This window comes from Anser brachyrhynchus (genome assembly GCF_964034855.1).
Source record: "Anser brachyrhynchus genome assembly, chromosome: 3".
In the NCBI taxonomy this organism is placed as follows: domain Eukaryota; kingdom Metazoa; phylum Chordata; class Aves; order Anseriformes; family Anatidae; genus Anser; species Anser brachyrhynchus.
Window position 1 is genome coordinate 100,117,382 of NC_137696.1, and position 15,666 is coordinate 100,133,047.

A 15,666-nucleotide genomic window follows, 5' to 3' on the forward strand; every position below is an offset into this window, starting at 1 on the left:
CTATTATTTTATAATAATACAAAACTCAGAAACTTCGAGTTGGGAAAATGCTTTAAAATGTTAAACTAAATGCTAAATTAAAATGGTTTACTCCAAAATGCTAAACTAAAATAGTTTACTTGGCTGAAGCCCCTGCACAATATCAAACGCTATTAAAATATTACCTATCTTTACAGACCAAACTGGAAGAAGCTCTTAATTTAGCAATGGAGTTCCACAACTCACTTCAAGATTTCATCAACTGGCTTACTCAGGCAGAGCAAACTCTAACTGCAGCTTCTCGGCCAAGTCTTATCTTGGACACTGTCTTGTTTCAAATTGATGAACACAAGGTATGTAAAGAAACAGATGTGTAATGTTTTTCTCCAGTTCTGCAGAGATACTTTAACAATGTTCAAATGAACCCTGTAACACTAGCACTCAGAAACATTTATTTTGTTTAAAATTGCATTTTATATAGTCTTGCTGCATCATTCTATATCGGACTGTTTTTTCAGTGTTTACCCTGCATATGAGCAACATAATATTTAGAGTAATTTTCTACTTTTTTCCCCAAGGTTTTTGCCACAGAGGTGAATTCTCATCGAGATCAGATCATAGAACTGGACAAAACTGGAACCCATTTGAAATACTTCAGCCAGAAACAGGATGTTGTCCTTATTAAGAATCTGCTGATTAGTGTACAGAGTAGATGGGAAAAAGTAGTCCAACGCTTAGTTGAAAGGGGAAGAGCTTTGGATGATGCAAGGAAACGAGCCAAACAGGTAATCGAACAACAGCTGTTGTACAATTCTTTGAACTTAGATGAAATTACAACCAGACTCTTGAAGTATATGGTGCTTTAAAGCACTTTCATGTAAGTCTGGGTTAGTGTAACAGACTCTTGGGTAGTGGAGCAATTTCAGTGATTCAATCATGGAGCACTTCGTTTGGAAGGTGAAAGCTTCATTTTCAACTTGAGCAGTGACTTCTGTCTGCAGTGCGGGATGGTCTGAAAGAGGAAAGTTACAGTGTGGCTTCCAGATGTAGATTAGTAGTGCCATCTGTCCTCAAAAAGAAGTTACACAATCAACCCCGTAGCTATTAAAGAACATGTCAAACCCCTTTTAGTAGTCTGTGAGAATATTGCTTTGCATTTTCTTCTTGGGTTTATGTTTTGCCCTAGTTAATACGCACCACTTCCTCGATTTCTTTTGGTAGTTACTAGACCACTATCTTCCATGTGGTAAGATTTCTGCATTTATCTCCTTACAAACCCCGAGACGTTTTTACAGACTTCTCCTCACCAGGGAGCATTCATTTTTTCCTTAGATTCATGTTTCCCTCACTGAAGAACATAAATGATAAGACGCAAAATGTGTGAGAGGAATGTAATATATTGAAACGTCAGTAGGAAGTTCGAGCTTTTTTTTAATCACATGGAGCTTTGGTTATGTTCGCAGCCAAACCACATTCTCATGTTCACTGTTACTGCCACTCAGATCACAGAATAAGAACTCGTCTGAGCAATAAATTAGGCCATAAACCAATCAAACATTATTCATTTTCCGGCAGTTTCTGTTGTGCATTCACACACGTGGCCGTTCTGCAATGAGATGGACAGTAGAGAAAATTACATCCCTGCATCCATTTGCAGAGCTGAATACAATGAGTTTTATTCATTTAGGATAACAACTATCTGTGCAGAGCAGGGGAGGAATACTTATGCCTGATCCACAGCCCTGAACACCAGGGTCATAGAGACTTAACAGTTTTCTGAACTGGTTTCTTGTACTTTCATGTGTAGGCAGCCCAGGCAAGAAAAAATTTCAAGAGACCTGGAGAGAGAAATGACAGGCTTGGAAAAATCCTGTCCCAAAGGGCTGCCACTTTGTGAAAGCTGGTTGAATCTTTAGTCTTTCTCTGCTTCCTTCCCTGAAGCACTGTTGTTGTTGAGAAAGGAAGGAAGATCAAGAATCTGTTCTGTGCCCGTCAAGATAGTACTTGATATAATGAGAGCATTTATGAATGTCTCAGGGAAAATCTTGGGCAATCATCCAGGCAGTTTTCCCCAGTGATTTACAGCTGTCGTCCCATGCAGGCAATAGCTAAATCCCATTCTTGCTGTATTTTGTATTCATTACTAAAACTGTAGGGATCGAAATGACCAACACATCAACAGAAGTTACCAATGTGTCTGTGAAAGATGCACACTAGGCATACACATCATGTACATAAAAAGTTGCTAATTCTACTGGGCAAAAGGAGGCTAAGTCTAGTAGAGCCGATGGTTGAGCCAGTCCCTCTTTGAGAGGCCAGGGAGAAAAATCACACCAAGCCTTTCCCAAGTCTGCAGGGTACTTGTTTGGCCTGTAAAGAACTGGTCAGGGTTTAATGTTTATGAACTATTTTATGTACCATTGCATTTTTACATCTATGCAAATCTCACTTCCCTGCAGTTCCATGAAGCCTGGCACAAACTTATGGAGTGGCTGGAAGAATCTGAGAAATCTCTGGACTCTGATCTTGAAATTGCAAATGACCCTGACAAAATAAAGATGCAGCTTGCGCAGCATAAGGTGAGTCACGACTGACGAAATGCAAGATGCCCATTGAGATGTAAGTAAGTCTCAACCTTGTACTGTTCAGTCAGCAAAGGAAATAAACTTATGGCCTCACTACAATGAAGTGTTTATTAGCATTGAATTAAATGGTGACATGTTACAGGTGGGGAGTCAACGAAGCCCTTAACAGAACCTGTTCTGTGGTAGAATGGTTAATGATGAAGAGGAAAGACATAAAAATACAGCACCAGGGAAACTTTAAAAAAAGAAAGTAATACTCTCTCAGAAGAGGAATCCCTGAAGAGGTTATAGGCTTTTTTTCAGTCCTTACAACACAGATTTACCATCCAGTTACTTTGTTTGGTATTTTCCTTTTAATACTACAGGACAACCTCAAAAATAAAAAACAATCTTGTATTTTGATCGACAGCTGCTTTTTAAGTCGAGTGGAAGTATTGATGAAATCCTCCAGAAAGTACAGCGACACTGTTAGTAGAAAAGGTAGTTTCTCTGTATAGGATTAAAAATTCCAGGACCACCTTTCCACAAACCCAACTACTGAGGAGAAAGTGTAAAAATTTCTGCCATTGACATGGCTTTTCAAACAAATAAAGTTGATGTAAAAGTGAAGGAAGCTCTACAGTTATAGCAGACAGAAAAAAATGAAGGACAGGTCTTTACTTCATTTTTACTTTTGTAAACAGCCTAAAATAATATATTAGGGAGGATCAAGTGGGTGACTTCTAGAATCTTCAGAGACGGGCTGTGTCTAAAGATTTATCTTGGAGCAGTTTCATCAGAGAAAAGTATCGTAAGATCACTTATTTTTCTGGATTTTGGCATATATTTACTTTCACTTTTCATGTTGACTTTAGTGTACTGCATTTATTCCTATTATTTCATTCTGCACAATATACCCAAGGTTTTGCATCTCAGCTCTCTGCACGCTCTGTGTGTAGTTTCTCATGATTGCTTTTATCTCTGATAAGTTTTTGCTCTGAGCATTAATGATTGGTTACTGCATCAGTCTGCTTCGCATTTTTATCATCTCTCAGCTTCCATGATGATTTAAGTATTTTTTATCAAACAGGATAATAATATTCTACTTTATATGGGAAAGTTGGCTGCAGGTCAAACAAAAATAGTTTTACCTACATTTGGTGTTAAAACTTTTAGATAAAACCTGCAATAACATTCTGTTATGCTAACTCTGCAGTTTCAGTTTGTTCTGGGCTAGGTGGTGTTGCCAGAACTTGAAGTCAGCTCTGAGGATTTAGAAAAATCTCTATTAAGATCTTCTTTCTTGTATTGTCTGACTATATCAATCTTTTAATCCTTCCACTCTTTTTTTTTCCCTTCTTTATTATATAAAGTTCAAACTCCTCACAAATATGGTGAACACATTGTGACTTAGCTTTGAGGTCCTTTTTGGCCCTGGGGATTGACACACTGTCTTAATTCTCCTCCTCTCTTCTGAAGTTTTAAATTTGATAGCCTACTTGTTCTCTGTACCTACAGCAGTACATTTTATGAGCCCAAACTTCCTCAAACAGGCTGTCAGATTCATCAGTTCTCTCAGTGACAGATTTTCTCCAGCTTCTTTTCATATAGCATACCTGCAGAGAATAGCTGCTTAAGTTGCTTGTCTCTCCTTTATTGTAAGGAGTGGGCTGGAATGTAGCACGGGGGCATTAGGATTGAAACTGGTTATTCAGAGGAAAAAGATGAATGTGTATGAGAGAGGGAGTTTGGTGAACTCTGTGACTTTAAACTTCAAACAACCCCCCCCACCCCCAGAAATCAACTCAATTGTTTTTTAATGAGCTGTCAAACCTCCCAACACTGCAATGTCCTTCCTTGTATTTTGAATCCTTTCCTTCCACTCCCACATCTACCCTCTTTTGTCTGTCTTTGTCTTTTCTGTCCAGCCTTGAAGGTTTCCTTGCTCCATTTAGTTAGTGATTTTACTATCTAAACCGAATGTGTGCTCTGCGTGTGCTGTAAGCAATGATTTGGACTTGCTCTTTGCCAGTTGTTACTGCCAAAAAAAAAATGCCCCGAAAGAGAAAAGCCAAGATATGTTTTCTCTCTCGGTCATATCTAGTGCATTGCCAGGGACTTTTGGGGGGTTATTCATGGTCTGTTTATCTGCAATTTTTCCTCATTTTTAGAAGTCAGGAGTGGAAAATCCCTTACTAGGATAGCCAATCCATTCCTACGCTAATGCTGAATGTTCCTTACAGTACATTTATGTGAACCTAACTAATTTTATCTGTATGGTCCTGTCTTCATTAGAAGAAGGTAAATAATTAATTATTGAGATTTCATTCATCTTACCTGTCTGCTCTTGGCAGCTGCAATGTCTTAAACCAAAATCTACTCTCAGTTATACCTCTGTGAAATCAAATGAAAGTAGATTTGGTACAGAGTGTGCAGTGTCTCAAAAAGTGAATTGACTGCAACCCTTTGTTCACCTTTAAATCTGTTTTTAATGTATGCTCCTCCTCTGACAACAATTTCATTGTGTTTCTTTGTGCAAATCAAGAAACATTGTGCGTGTAGCTTTAAGTAGTTAATGAGCCCCATCAAACAACGGGAGCACTAACATATGCGTCATTTGTTTTGAAGAAACTCTTATAAGAATCCGGTTATTTTAATTTTGAAAAGGCTTTTTATTTTTATAGTAGTTCTAGGTTGACAGTGGTGTTTGTATTCTTTCTTAAAACACGATTCCTTGTTTTATATGAGGAAAATTAAACGACAATAGGGAGATACTCGATTACAAAACAAATGCTGATTTTTTTTTGATAGATTCTAATCCTCAGTTCCCTCTGGATTCTGAAATAACCATAAAATCAGGACAGTGCAGTGCAAAATATCGAGTAAGATTTAAGTAAGGAACCTTGAATCACCCTAGGTAAAGTTAGCATACCATCCCCGTGTCATAATCCAATGCCTACCTACTCGTACTTCCCACACCTCCACTGCACCTGAGCTTTCCCTGACATGAATTCACATCTAAAATGAGTAGATGACTGTGTGAACAGATAGGAAACCTGGTGAAAGAGGCATGAGCTGCCACAGCACAGGCTGGTACAGAGCAGCTGGGAACAGCTTGCAAGTTGGAGATGAGCAGTCGTGCATGTGCTGGCAGTGACCATGTGAAGTCTTTGCAATCTTTATGTGCCCTTAGGAATTACGAGGAGTTTTAAGTGGTAATCTTTCCATGCTGGATTTTATGATATTAAACATTGCTCTGAGAATCAGGTGAAAATCCATTTTAGCAAACATTGAGCACAAACTCTTTCGGCCTGGTATTTTTTCTTTCCTTTTTTCTTAAGTTAAAAAAAAAAAAAAAAAAAAAGGATATTTATTAAATTTTATATATGTGAAGCTCCTAAAGCGATGTTTGGATTTTTTGCTATACTGGTTTCGTACTAGCAGTTCATGAAGGTGTGAATTAAAGCACTTCAGGCATTACTACCATTCAAAAACTACTGTGTAGAGCTTTATCTTTTGGTAGTGTTCATTTATTTCATTATTTACTCTGTCATTCTGTCGACTTCTCTGCTGGTATCAGAAGTTTCTGTGTGTTCCTCTGTGCCTGTTCAAAGCTTCTGGAAGCTCTGTGCAGAAGGAGCTATCAGAGCAGGCAGGCAAATGCAGCTGCTGTGTCACCATCATCTTCCAGAGTTCCTAGATTACAGTAACCTGGTTGTGATCATGACTTCCAGCCCAAACCGTGTTATTTGGGATGCCATCTGGCTGCTTCTTGTACCTAGATCTGTGTAATTTTGGCATACAGTTCTTCCCAATTGTAGTAGGCTTCAGTCTTAGGAAGGTTAAATGCTCATGGATAGTTCCCCATTTTGTCTTGTCCACACTGAGATAAAACAGAGTAATGTTTGTAGCCTCCAGGGTGCTCTAGACTACTTTGAAATCTTAAAATATATAAATTTAGTATGAAGAGTGCTCAGTTCATAGTTCCCAGACTAGAAGTCTTTTCACATTCTTCTGAACAGTCAACTCAGCCTCTTACTGAAATTTAGGTTTTAGGAATTATGGTAAGACAGGAACAATCACTCATGGAGGGGAGGAGTTTCCTAGAGTTGTTCCTGTAGGTGTAGAGCTGTTTCTATTCCCAGAGAGGGATGAAGCGTGGCCTCAGCTAGCATCAGGCTCTGTATAATTTCAGCTGCGCTATGGCACTAGCAAACTAAAAACTTTGTATTAAGCTTAACATTTTCTTGCAGCAACATTTATTATTTACATTGCAAATAATATGGCAAAATTTGATTAACTGTGGACTGTAAGCAGTTGTTGCTATATGGATGTTTTCTTTTTCTTCCATGTTTATAGGAATTCCAGAAATCTCTTGGTGCCAAACACTCTGTATATGATACCACAAACAGGACTGGACGCTCCTTGAAAGAGAAAACTACTTTGGCTGATGACAATCTGAAACTTGATGATATGCTGAGTGAGCTAAGGGATAAATGGGACACAATTTGTGGAAAATCAGTAGAAAGGTAAATGAAAGCCAATCTAATTATTCAGCAGATAAGAATAAGGCTTACAAGAATTCTTCTGGCTTCTGTTCTGGCTTCTGTTGCACAAAAGTAAAACCAGAGTGGCTAGCGTGTCTCATAATCAAGAGTGGGAGGGAGGGGGAGAGGAACAGATGAGAGTTCCTCATCTGTTTGAGGAACCTGCTTTGTGCTGGTCAGTGCAGACTGGATAAAGCCCCATTAACCTAATTGGTAAATTCCCACTTGAGCGGTGTCTCCTACGTGTCTCCCTCAGGAGCCACGGTGTCTGAGGGTAGCATGGGGAAGCCAGGAGAATGTTGCCTCTTTTGGAGACAGCAGAACGTGTACATTGCCTATGACAGTTCAGAGCCCAGAGAAGCACTGTGTTCATCCCACTGCAGACCTAAGCTTTCATTTTTTTCCCCCGCTATTTAAAAAGGGGAAACACTGATTTAAAGCTCGTTTGTTATCATTTTATGCTAAAACTTTTTTTCCTTATGATTTTTAACTAAGTTTATTCTTCTTCTTGTGTTCATTTCTTCTTCCCAGACAAAATAAACTAGAGGAAGCCCTGTTATTTTCAGGGCAATTTACTGATGCTCTGCAAGCTCTCATTGATTGGTTATACAAAATTGAACCCCAGCTAGCAGAAGATCAGCCGGTACATGGAGACATTGATTTAGTGATGAACCTGATTGACAATCACAAGGTAATTCCAAATATACTCTCCTTTTTTAATTACTAGACTGCTCATAAGTGTAGTCTTTTAATGCTAATTCATTTTTTGGCTATTCTGTAATTTTAGAAACATGGAATATATTTATGACATAAACATGTTGACAATGGAAAATGCTATAAAACAGACTTGGAAGCAAAAAACCTGTTAATAACTCATTGGCACCAATTAGCTTTGAGATATTCAATTTAATGCTGCTATCTTGTATATTTATGAACATGTCAAAAAGCACAACTGTGCATTTATGAATGTGTGTATATGGAAAGAAGTGTCAAAATTGATTTTACTGGAAATCTTTTGGGGAAGAAGAGAAAGGGTTTTATTCAGTACATCTGCTAACCAAATGTCCAGTGCAGTTGTTGTGACTCCAGCAGCCTTTCTGAAAAGGCAGCAGTGAGCATTTCAAACCTGCTGAGCTGCTGTATATTCACAGAGAAAAGCAGTTGCACAACTTAAGCATTGCATGGGCGTACACAACCAGATTCCATCCCAGGAAACCTACATTGGCTGCAGTATGTTGTCAGCGAAGTGTCTCTGGAGAAGGGAGCATACAGGGGGTCTAGGACTGCGCCTCTGAATCGCAGTTCTGCAGTTCCAGTTCAGTACGTCAGAAGAAATGGCTGTCGAAGTTACTAGTATTGACACAGTCAGAGCTCTGGGGTCTGGGAGGCTTACAGGATGAAGGTCTCCCTGTTCTTCCACCAGTGACTTCCAGTATCCGAGCACTGCTTGGTGAGAAGACAACTTTGTCTCTTTTGAGGAAAGAAAGTATTTGGAAATGCAGTTTATCTGTAAAAACTAGCCTGAAATGTGCTGGAATTGCTTCTGAAGTCCAAGTGGATAACATAACTACATCGTAGTCAGTGGTACAATATTTGCAATTTCCGTATTGTCTTATTTCCTTTTAAGAGGCTCCTTTGTGAAAATGGAGCTTGTTCCAGCCATGAATGTGAGCATACTCTCACATAAATATATGAATATGTACAGATTTATAGCCCTACAGTCTGACCCCCAGATGAGGTTTTATTTCTGTTTTTATGATTTTTCAACCTTCTCCTTGATTGTTAGCATTTTATCTGATCTTTTTGTGCTGTGGCAGTCTTGCACATTCATCACTGTGTCAGATCAATTGCTCTGATAAAGAGTTTAAAGCCAGTGTGGTAAGAAGGCTAGATTTCCCATGCATTGCATCAGGATGCGTTGTTCCCAGGATCTGCCTGACATTTCCCTACTATATTCCAGTGTGTAAATATCTTCATAGGAAATATAATGAGCAGAACTTGTGCATTGTGTCACTTGTGCATGGACTGAACTAATGCATATTTTGATTTCTTCTTATGAGCAGTAGGCTGTTTTTTTTGTTATTTTCTACAATTGTTATTATTATCTATAATAATTACATTAATGATTTAAACATTCCAAATGTATTTGGTTGTCCTAGGTTTTCCAGAAGGAACTGGGAAAAAGAACGAGCAGTGTCCAGGCTCTGAAGCGCTCTGCCCGAGAGCTGATAGAAGGCAGTCGTGATGACTCCTCCTGGGTCAAAGTCCAAATGCAGGAGCTAAGCACTCGCTGGGAGACAGTTTGTGCCCTGTCAGTATCCAAGCAAACGCGATTGGAACAGGCTCTCCGACAGGTAAAAGAGTGCTGCTGATTCCACGTCTTCTGTGTGAGAAGCAGAGAAAATACTGCACAGTGTAGTTGAAAAAAATTCATTTCATTTTCACTTCATGTCATTCCATTTCGTTTAATTTCATTTGAAAACTTTCATTTTCTTGCTCATGCATTGTTTACCTTGTCTTTGCCCCTTTACCACAACACATAAATAATACCTGTTGGTACTTATTATTACTATTAGTAGTAGTCTATACCACAAATAAAAACCAAATGTTTCAAAAACCTTACCATCTAAGGAAATCACTGAAGTTACAGACAAGCATGAAGTTTGATTAAGAACTATGACCCCCTCACAGGAAGCTGGAGATTGCAGTCATACTTACGCCCTTTGTGCCTTATTAGAAAGAAGTAAATTTATATACTAGAAACATGTTTACATTGGCACAATTACAGAAGAAATTGAGCCCTGCTGAGTGCACTCAAGAACTAGAATAGTCTATGCATGTCAGTATTGGCAGGTACCAGTCCCAGATGAATAGGTCCGTCTGTATTGGTTGCAGACCTGAGATCCTACGTCTGCACTGCTCATGCAGACATACAGCTTGGGTTGATGCTTGCTTGGGGTTCCAGTAACAGTGATGTATCCACTGTGTACAGAATTCCTGCCCCGCTTTTCCCAGGGTACCGTGTTCACCTGGCTGCCTGGTATCTCAGTAGGAACAGCTCTGAGCTACGTCAAACACTGATTGTGTCTGAATGTGGCTGTGCCCAAAGGTGCGACTTTCTTGTTCTTTCCAGTCTTGAAAGGGTCAGTCACCAACAGGCTCTCGGTTAATTTTGCTTAACCAGTGATTTAGGCTCTGCAGAAAATACAGTTCTCATCTCTCCAGCTGGTCCATGAAAGCACGTCCCATGTAATTTGTCAGCATAAAGGCATGACATTCTCAACTGAGCTGCAAATACACTATAAATCAGATAGCTAAAAGCATGAGCAGGCTTTTAGGCTTCCTATAATTTTTTGGGAAGCATGAGATATTTTTACGGTTATGAAAATGTAGTACCGTATATCACTGACTTTTTAATGGAAAGTTAATGTGCCAGTACTGCTGCATGATTAATGGCTCCAAATCTGGGCTCAGTCTCCTTGTGTAAGCTGCAGTGTGTCTGTCAGGTCCCTTCATCAGTGACCGTGACTTCTTGTGTTTAACAGGCAGAGGAATTCCACTCTGTTGTTCATGTCCTCTTGGAGTGGCTGGCAGAGGCTGAGCAGGCTCTTCGCTTCCACGGCGTCCTTCCAGATGATGAAGAGGCCTTGCGTACCCTGATAGACCAGCACAGGGTAAGTAAGAAAGTGAAGAGGGTCTCTTTGTTCTAATACTCTACTAGAATGTAAAGGAAAGGAGGCAAAGTTTCTCTCATGTAATCATATCCAGCATCCAAGGTTTGTTTTTGCAACTCTTTCTATTGGGAAATTAGAAATTGAATGAATTTGACAGTTTGGTGCCCATTCTTGTGTTGTGCTGCTGTATGAGTCATATTCGCTTGTTATGAAAGTAACGGGCATTATGGAAGTTGCTGTAATCATTTAGAGATAAATTCAAAACCTCTGGAATATGTGCTGCCTGACAATTCTAACACGGGCTGTTACGATAGCAAAAGTATATCCGTCTTCTTAGCACCATTGAGCTAAGAAGACCACATACTTTCAAGGTCATTTGTAAATGTCAGCAGAATGATGTTGTCATCCATTAACCTCCTGTCACGGTGAAACAGCATGCTGTCATGCCTCATGTACATTAGGTACTGAAATATTGCAGTGCATTAGGTACTGCAGATACTAGATTACAGGTCACCAAACTGATTTTGCAGTAATGAAATGGGAAAATGGCTAAGTCGGGAGCCTAACTAAAGAAATGAGAGTTCGTATTTTCCCTCTCTTACACGTAGGCATTTTTCATGCAAAACTTTTAAGTGCAGTAGTAATAATACAAAGAATGTAAAGTGAAAATAAAATCACATATGATGTTACAGACCAGATTATAATAATAATGGATTTGTTTGTTAATGCCATGAAGAAAGTTGTAACCATTATAAACTTAGGGAATGAAGAGTGGAAAAGCATCCTGTTCAATTTGAGTTTGGGAACAGCAGTACACTGAGCGCACGCAGAATATGACTGCCTAACTGTTCTTAATAGGTAATTTTGAAGGTATTCATATTGCAGCAGCATACGTTTTGAAGAAGTTTTCGGACTTAATTTAGGGCCCTGAAAACTGGGTGCTACTCTTTAGCTGGCAAACATGTAGATGCCAGTGTATGCCCATGTGGGGAAGTTGGCAGTAGCAACGCACTCTCTGATGCAACTAAATTGGTCTGTTAGCTGCCTTTCCTCCACATTGCTACATTTTTTGGTTGTCTTAGTACAGAGGAAAGAGCTGAATGAAATCTTAGTTAGAAAACTGAAACATGAGAAAAAAAAAAACACACTGGTGGTAATGGAGTGTTAAATTTCTCCCTTTGCAATGTAGACTAATTAACAAAATATTTCTGTACAAAAGCTTGAAATCGTGCTGCCAAAACTGAAGCCTAACTTTGAGCCTCAAACCAAAGCAGAGTTTGTCTCTGAGAAACCCTGTCCAGCTGGGGAGAATAATCACTAGAACAACGCAACCAACCTCAGCGTTAGATGTGACCGCACGATACTTAAAATCTTCTGGTAGACTTTAGAAGAAGTTCTGCCAACCACATTTTCTTTTTTAAAGGGCAAATAATAGAAATGCAGAAATTGTCAATCTAAGAAAGATTGTGGCACTGCTTCTTTGCCACTCAGTAAGCATGCATGTGAGAAGTCCTGCTTGAATGTGTGGTCTCTGCTCGTAAGCTAATTAACATTAGCTTTTAAGGAGGAAACAAAAAGGAAAATGGTGCTTAAAACCAGTATCATACTACATGTCTGTATTATTATGCTGTAATATTAATCTAAAAAATAGACTAGATTACTGTGATATTGTTTGCCTAAATATGAAATGTATCTTCTTTTTATTACTCTGTGATTCTTGGAAAATAGTTTTAATGCATTTGTATCCAGCTACCTCTTGAAAGGCTTCTTCATTAACATATTTTATCCAAATGGTCTATCTTCATGCCCATTACTTGGTGTTGTTTGTTTTTTTCCTTGAACACTGCGAATGATTTAATGATTTCTACTTATCTCAGCCAGAGAGATAAGTCACTCACTATTGTCTCCAGGGACTGAAAGGTGTAGCGAGGTAATGCCCTGCATTAGTTAGTAAGGAGGATCCCATCTCCTCTCCTGTAAATGTGTCTGTAACACTGGACTGCCACAGAGTTCGATACAATTGGTATCCTTTACCAAGGGAAAGCTTAACGTGTGTTGCAGACTGTGAGATTGAATTGTGCAGGGAAAACAAGTGTTGCTATTGCCTGCTTTCCTCCTGGCCTGTTTATTTTGGTAATCTGTCACGACAGTCCACCTCAACTTTTTCAAACCCATTTTGAGCTGAAATACTGTAAGAACTCACGGGGTTTCGTGAGAGGACTGCTATCGTGATTGAGTCTTAAACTCTGACGTTAAACTTAACTCAAAATTACTTAGTAATGAATCCCTGTATACACAGCCTACCTATTCCAGGCATTTAGAACAAGGTACAAGAGATTTTTTTACACTTTTATTTCATGATATTTTCATAGTTAATTTGTAGTGGCACAGGATAATGTAATTACGACTTGTAGAAGCTGTTTTTACAATGTTCTGGCGACTTTGAATTTTCTAAGATCTGGTTTGGTTGATCATTAATTTCTGGAATCTAAAATAACCCATAGTGGGGGAGAGAAAGGGAGTTAAGTTAAACTTTCAGAGACATGCTTCTATTCTGTGGCCCAATTAAAGATCTTAAAATATAAATAAAAACAATTCCAACAGGCACTGAGAGTAGTTGGCAGTTTCAGTGCTCACAAAGACATGCAAACTTACGCAACGTTTAGACATAACAAAGTAGGCAGAATTGTAAAACCCCTGTAGTAATAATAAGAAAAAAGTGAACTATAGAAAGGATGGAAAATGTTTTAGTTTTTTGTTTTTTCCCCCCTCACTTCAGTTCTGATCTTGCCACCCTTTCTTCTGCCAGACTCCCTAGGAACATCAATGGCTATGAACTTGGATGGTCAGAGCTGTAAACATCCTTTTGCTTTTACAAGATTTTTCCCACATGGCAGAACCTCTGAAAACAGCTGGTTAATTAACAGTCCCTGTCTCTGTTCTCTCTGTCTCTCCCCTTTGGCTGCTGAGTTTTTCATATTTGTGTTAGTATAGCTGCTCCTGAAGTCCTCTGTCATCTTGTCTGAGCATGTAATTATAGTTGGACATTTCCAGCCTCTGTTAGGAGCCTGATAGTTTATTATCAAGAATTACTGTAACTGACAGACAAACTAAGTCTTCTGAAATGTTGCCAGTAATGATTCTAACCGTTGCATGGCTGATTTACAGCACTTCTGAAGTGCTGTGATTTTCTTTCTTTTTTAATAAGGGCGTGTGTATTTCAAGTGCTTACAGTATGGTGGAGTGGCAAGGTGGGGTAAAGATTTTAAAGCTTCATTTAATGCTTTGTGTGGAATAGGCTTTTTGAGCAATTTTTAACTTTTCTCAAAGAAACGAAACTTTTTTTTTTCTCTCTTCTTTCTCTTGTCTGTTGAATCTGTTCAGGCTTTGATTGATCCAGAGCCTTTCAGATTATGCAGAATTTATTCAGATTTCTCTTTCAACTTTTGCCAACACCTAATTGAAACTGTTGCTTCTGATTTAGGAGTTTATGAAGAAACTGGAAGAGAAAAAGGCAGAACTGAATAAAGCAACAGGTATGGGAGAAGCTATCCTGGCTATCTGCCACCCAGACTCCATCACCACCATTAAGCACTGGATAACAATCATCAGAGCCAGGTTTGAAGAGGTCAGTACTATCTCAAGCCGTCTTCTTTGCAACAGTTCATCTTTGATTGGAACATAGCTGACTACTAACATGGTAGTTGTACTGGGAGGAAATGATCCAGCTGTTAAGAACTAAACATTTAAAATACCCACAATGATGAATGTGAATACCATACTTCCCCAGGTTTTATTTTAAAACTTATAGGCCTTTAAGAATTAAAGCAGATGGTCAAGCTTCTTTGTTTGTATGTATTAAAGGAAATAGTGCCTGACACTTCCTATCTGAGAAAAGCCAATAGTTTCTAGGAAGAGAAATCTAAAAGTTACAAAGGGAAAAAAATACAAGGCAAACTTGAAGCATTTTCTAATTGCATTAAGGAGGATTTGAATACAACATATTCTTAATCTAGGAGATTTCCAAATCATTCAAGTGGCTACAAGTAAGTCTCAGAGGGTGCACCAAACTCTTAGTTGCTAAAGTGCATTTTTGTGTGTTCTTTAAGTTTAAAGAAAAACTTTATAAATACTGCTGCTAGCAAAGTGTGGCTTCAGGAGTGTTCACGAGGAAGACAGACCCCAGATCCTATATGATTTACCAACTTATAAGTATGGTTTGATCAAGTTCTTAGTCTTTTACCAGAATGTGTTATTTCCTGCATGTAGTAGTACATAGACCTGAGTATTTGTGCAAAAATGTGGTTGAACTGGAAATTCTAGTTGCCTAGCACATTTAGTGGTCAGCCACTACACCTAGCACCTTTGATATTGAAATATCAGCAGCACTGGGAGGAAGCTTTGGGTTTACGGTTAGCAGGGCAATTTTAAATACATTTTGAAGAATTTCAGATGTGCAGATATTGATGTGTTGGTTCTTGTATCAAGGTATTAGCATGGGCTAAACAGCATCAACAAAGACTGGCAGGAGCTCTGGCTGGACTTATTGCTAACCAGGAACTGCTGGAAGCTTTGCTGTCCTGGTTGCAGTGGGCAGAGACTACACTCACTGAAAAAGATAAAGAGGTTATCCCCCAGGAGATCGAGGAAGTTAAAGCACTTATAGCTGAACACCAGGTAAGGCATGTTAAGTGACATATATGTCCTACACGTTCAAACAGATGCTCTTGTTCAGCTAGGCTTCATAATTAAGTGCAAATCCTCCTTAGCTGTTTTCTCTCTTAATCACTGAATCATTTTTCAAACGCTCAGTTGAGTCTTCACTACATATACTATATGCTTGGAGCTTATTCAACACAGATGTGAGAAAACAACCAATAAAAAATTTAGTGCTGTATTGTT

At 38.9% G+C, this 15,666-nt stretch overlaps 1 protein-coding gene across 31 annotated transcripts in view; it reads left to right on the forward strand.

Annotated features, from left to right (window-relative positions):
• DST (dystonin) overlaps positions 1–15,666 on the forward strand; it is a 306,416-nt gene that overhangs the window by 273,351 nt on the left and 17,399 nt on the right. For all 31 annotated transcript variants that reach the window (XM_080584837.1, XM_080584827.1, XM_080584857.1 and 28 more), the window contains 9 exons: positions 177–332; positions 558–764; positions 2,439–2,558; positions 6,903–7,072; positions 7,622–7,781; positions 9,250–9,444; positions 10,636–10,764; positions 14,249–14,392; positions 15,253–15,441. In XM_080584837.1, the coding sequence (XP_080440963.1) occupies positions 177–332; positions 558–764; positions 2,439–2,558; positions 6,903–7,072; positions 7,622–7,781; positions 9,250–9,444; positions 10,636–10,764; positions 14,249–14,392; positions 15,253–15,441 (1,470 nt within the window). The remainder of the gene's footprint in view (positions 1–176; positions 333–557; positions 765–2,438; positions 2,559–6,902; positions 7,073–7,621; positions 7,782–9,249; positions 9,445–10,635; positions 10,765–14,248; positions 14,393–15,252; positions 15,442–15,666) is intronic.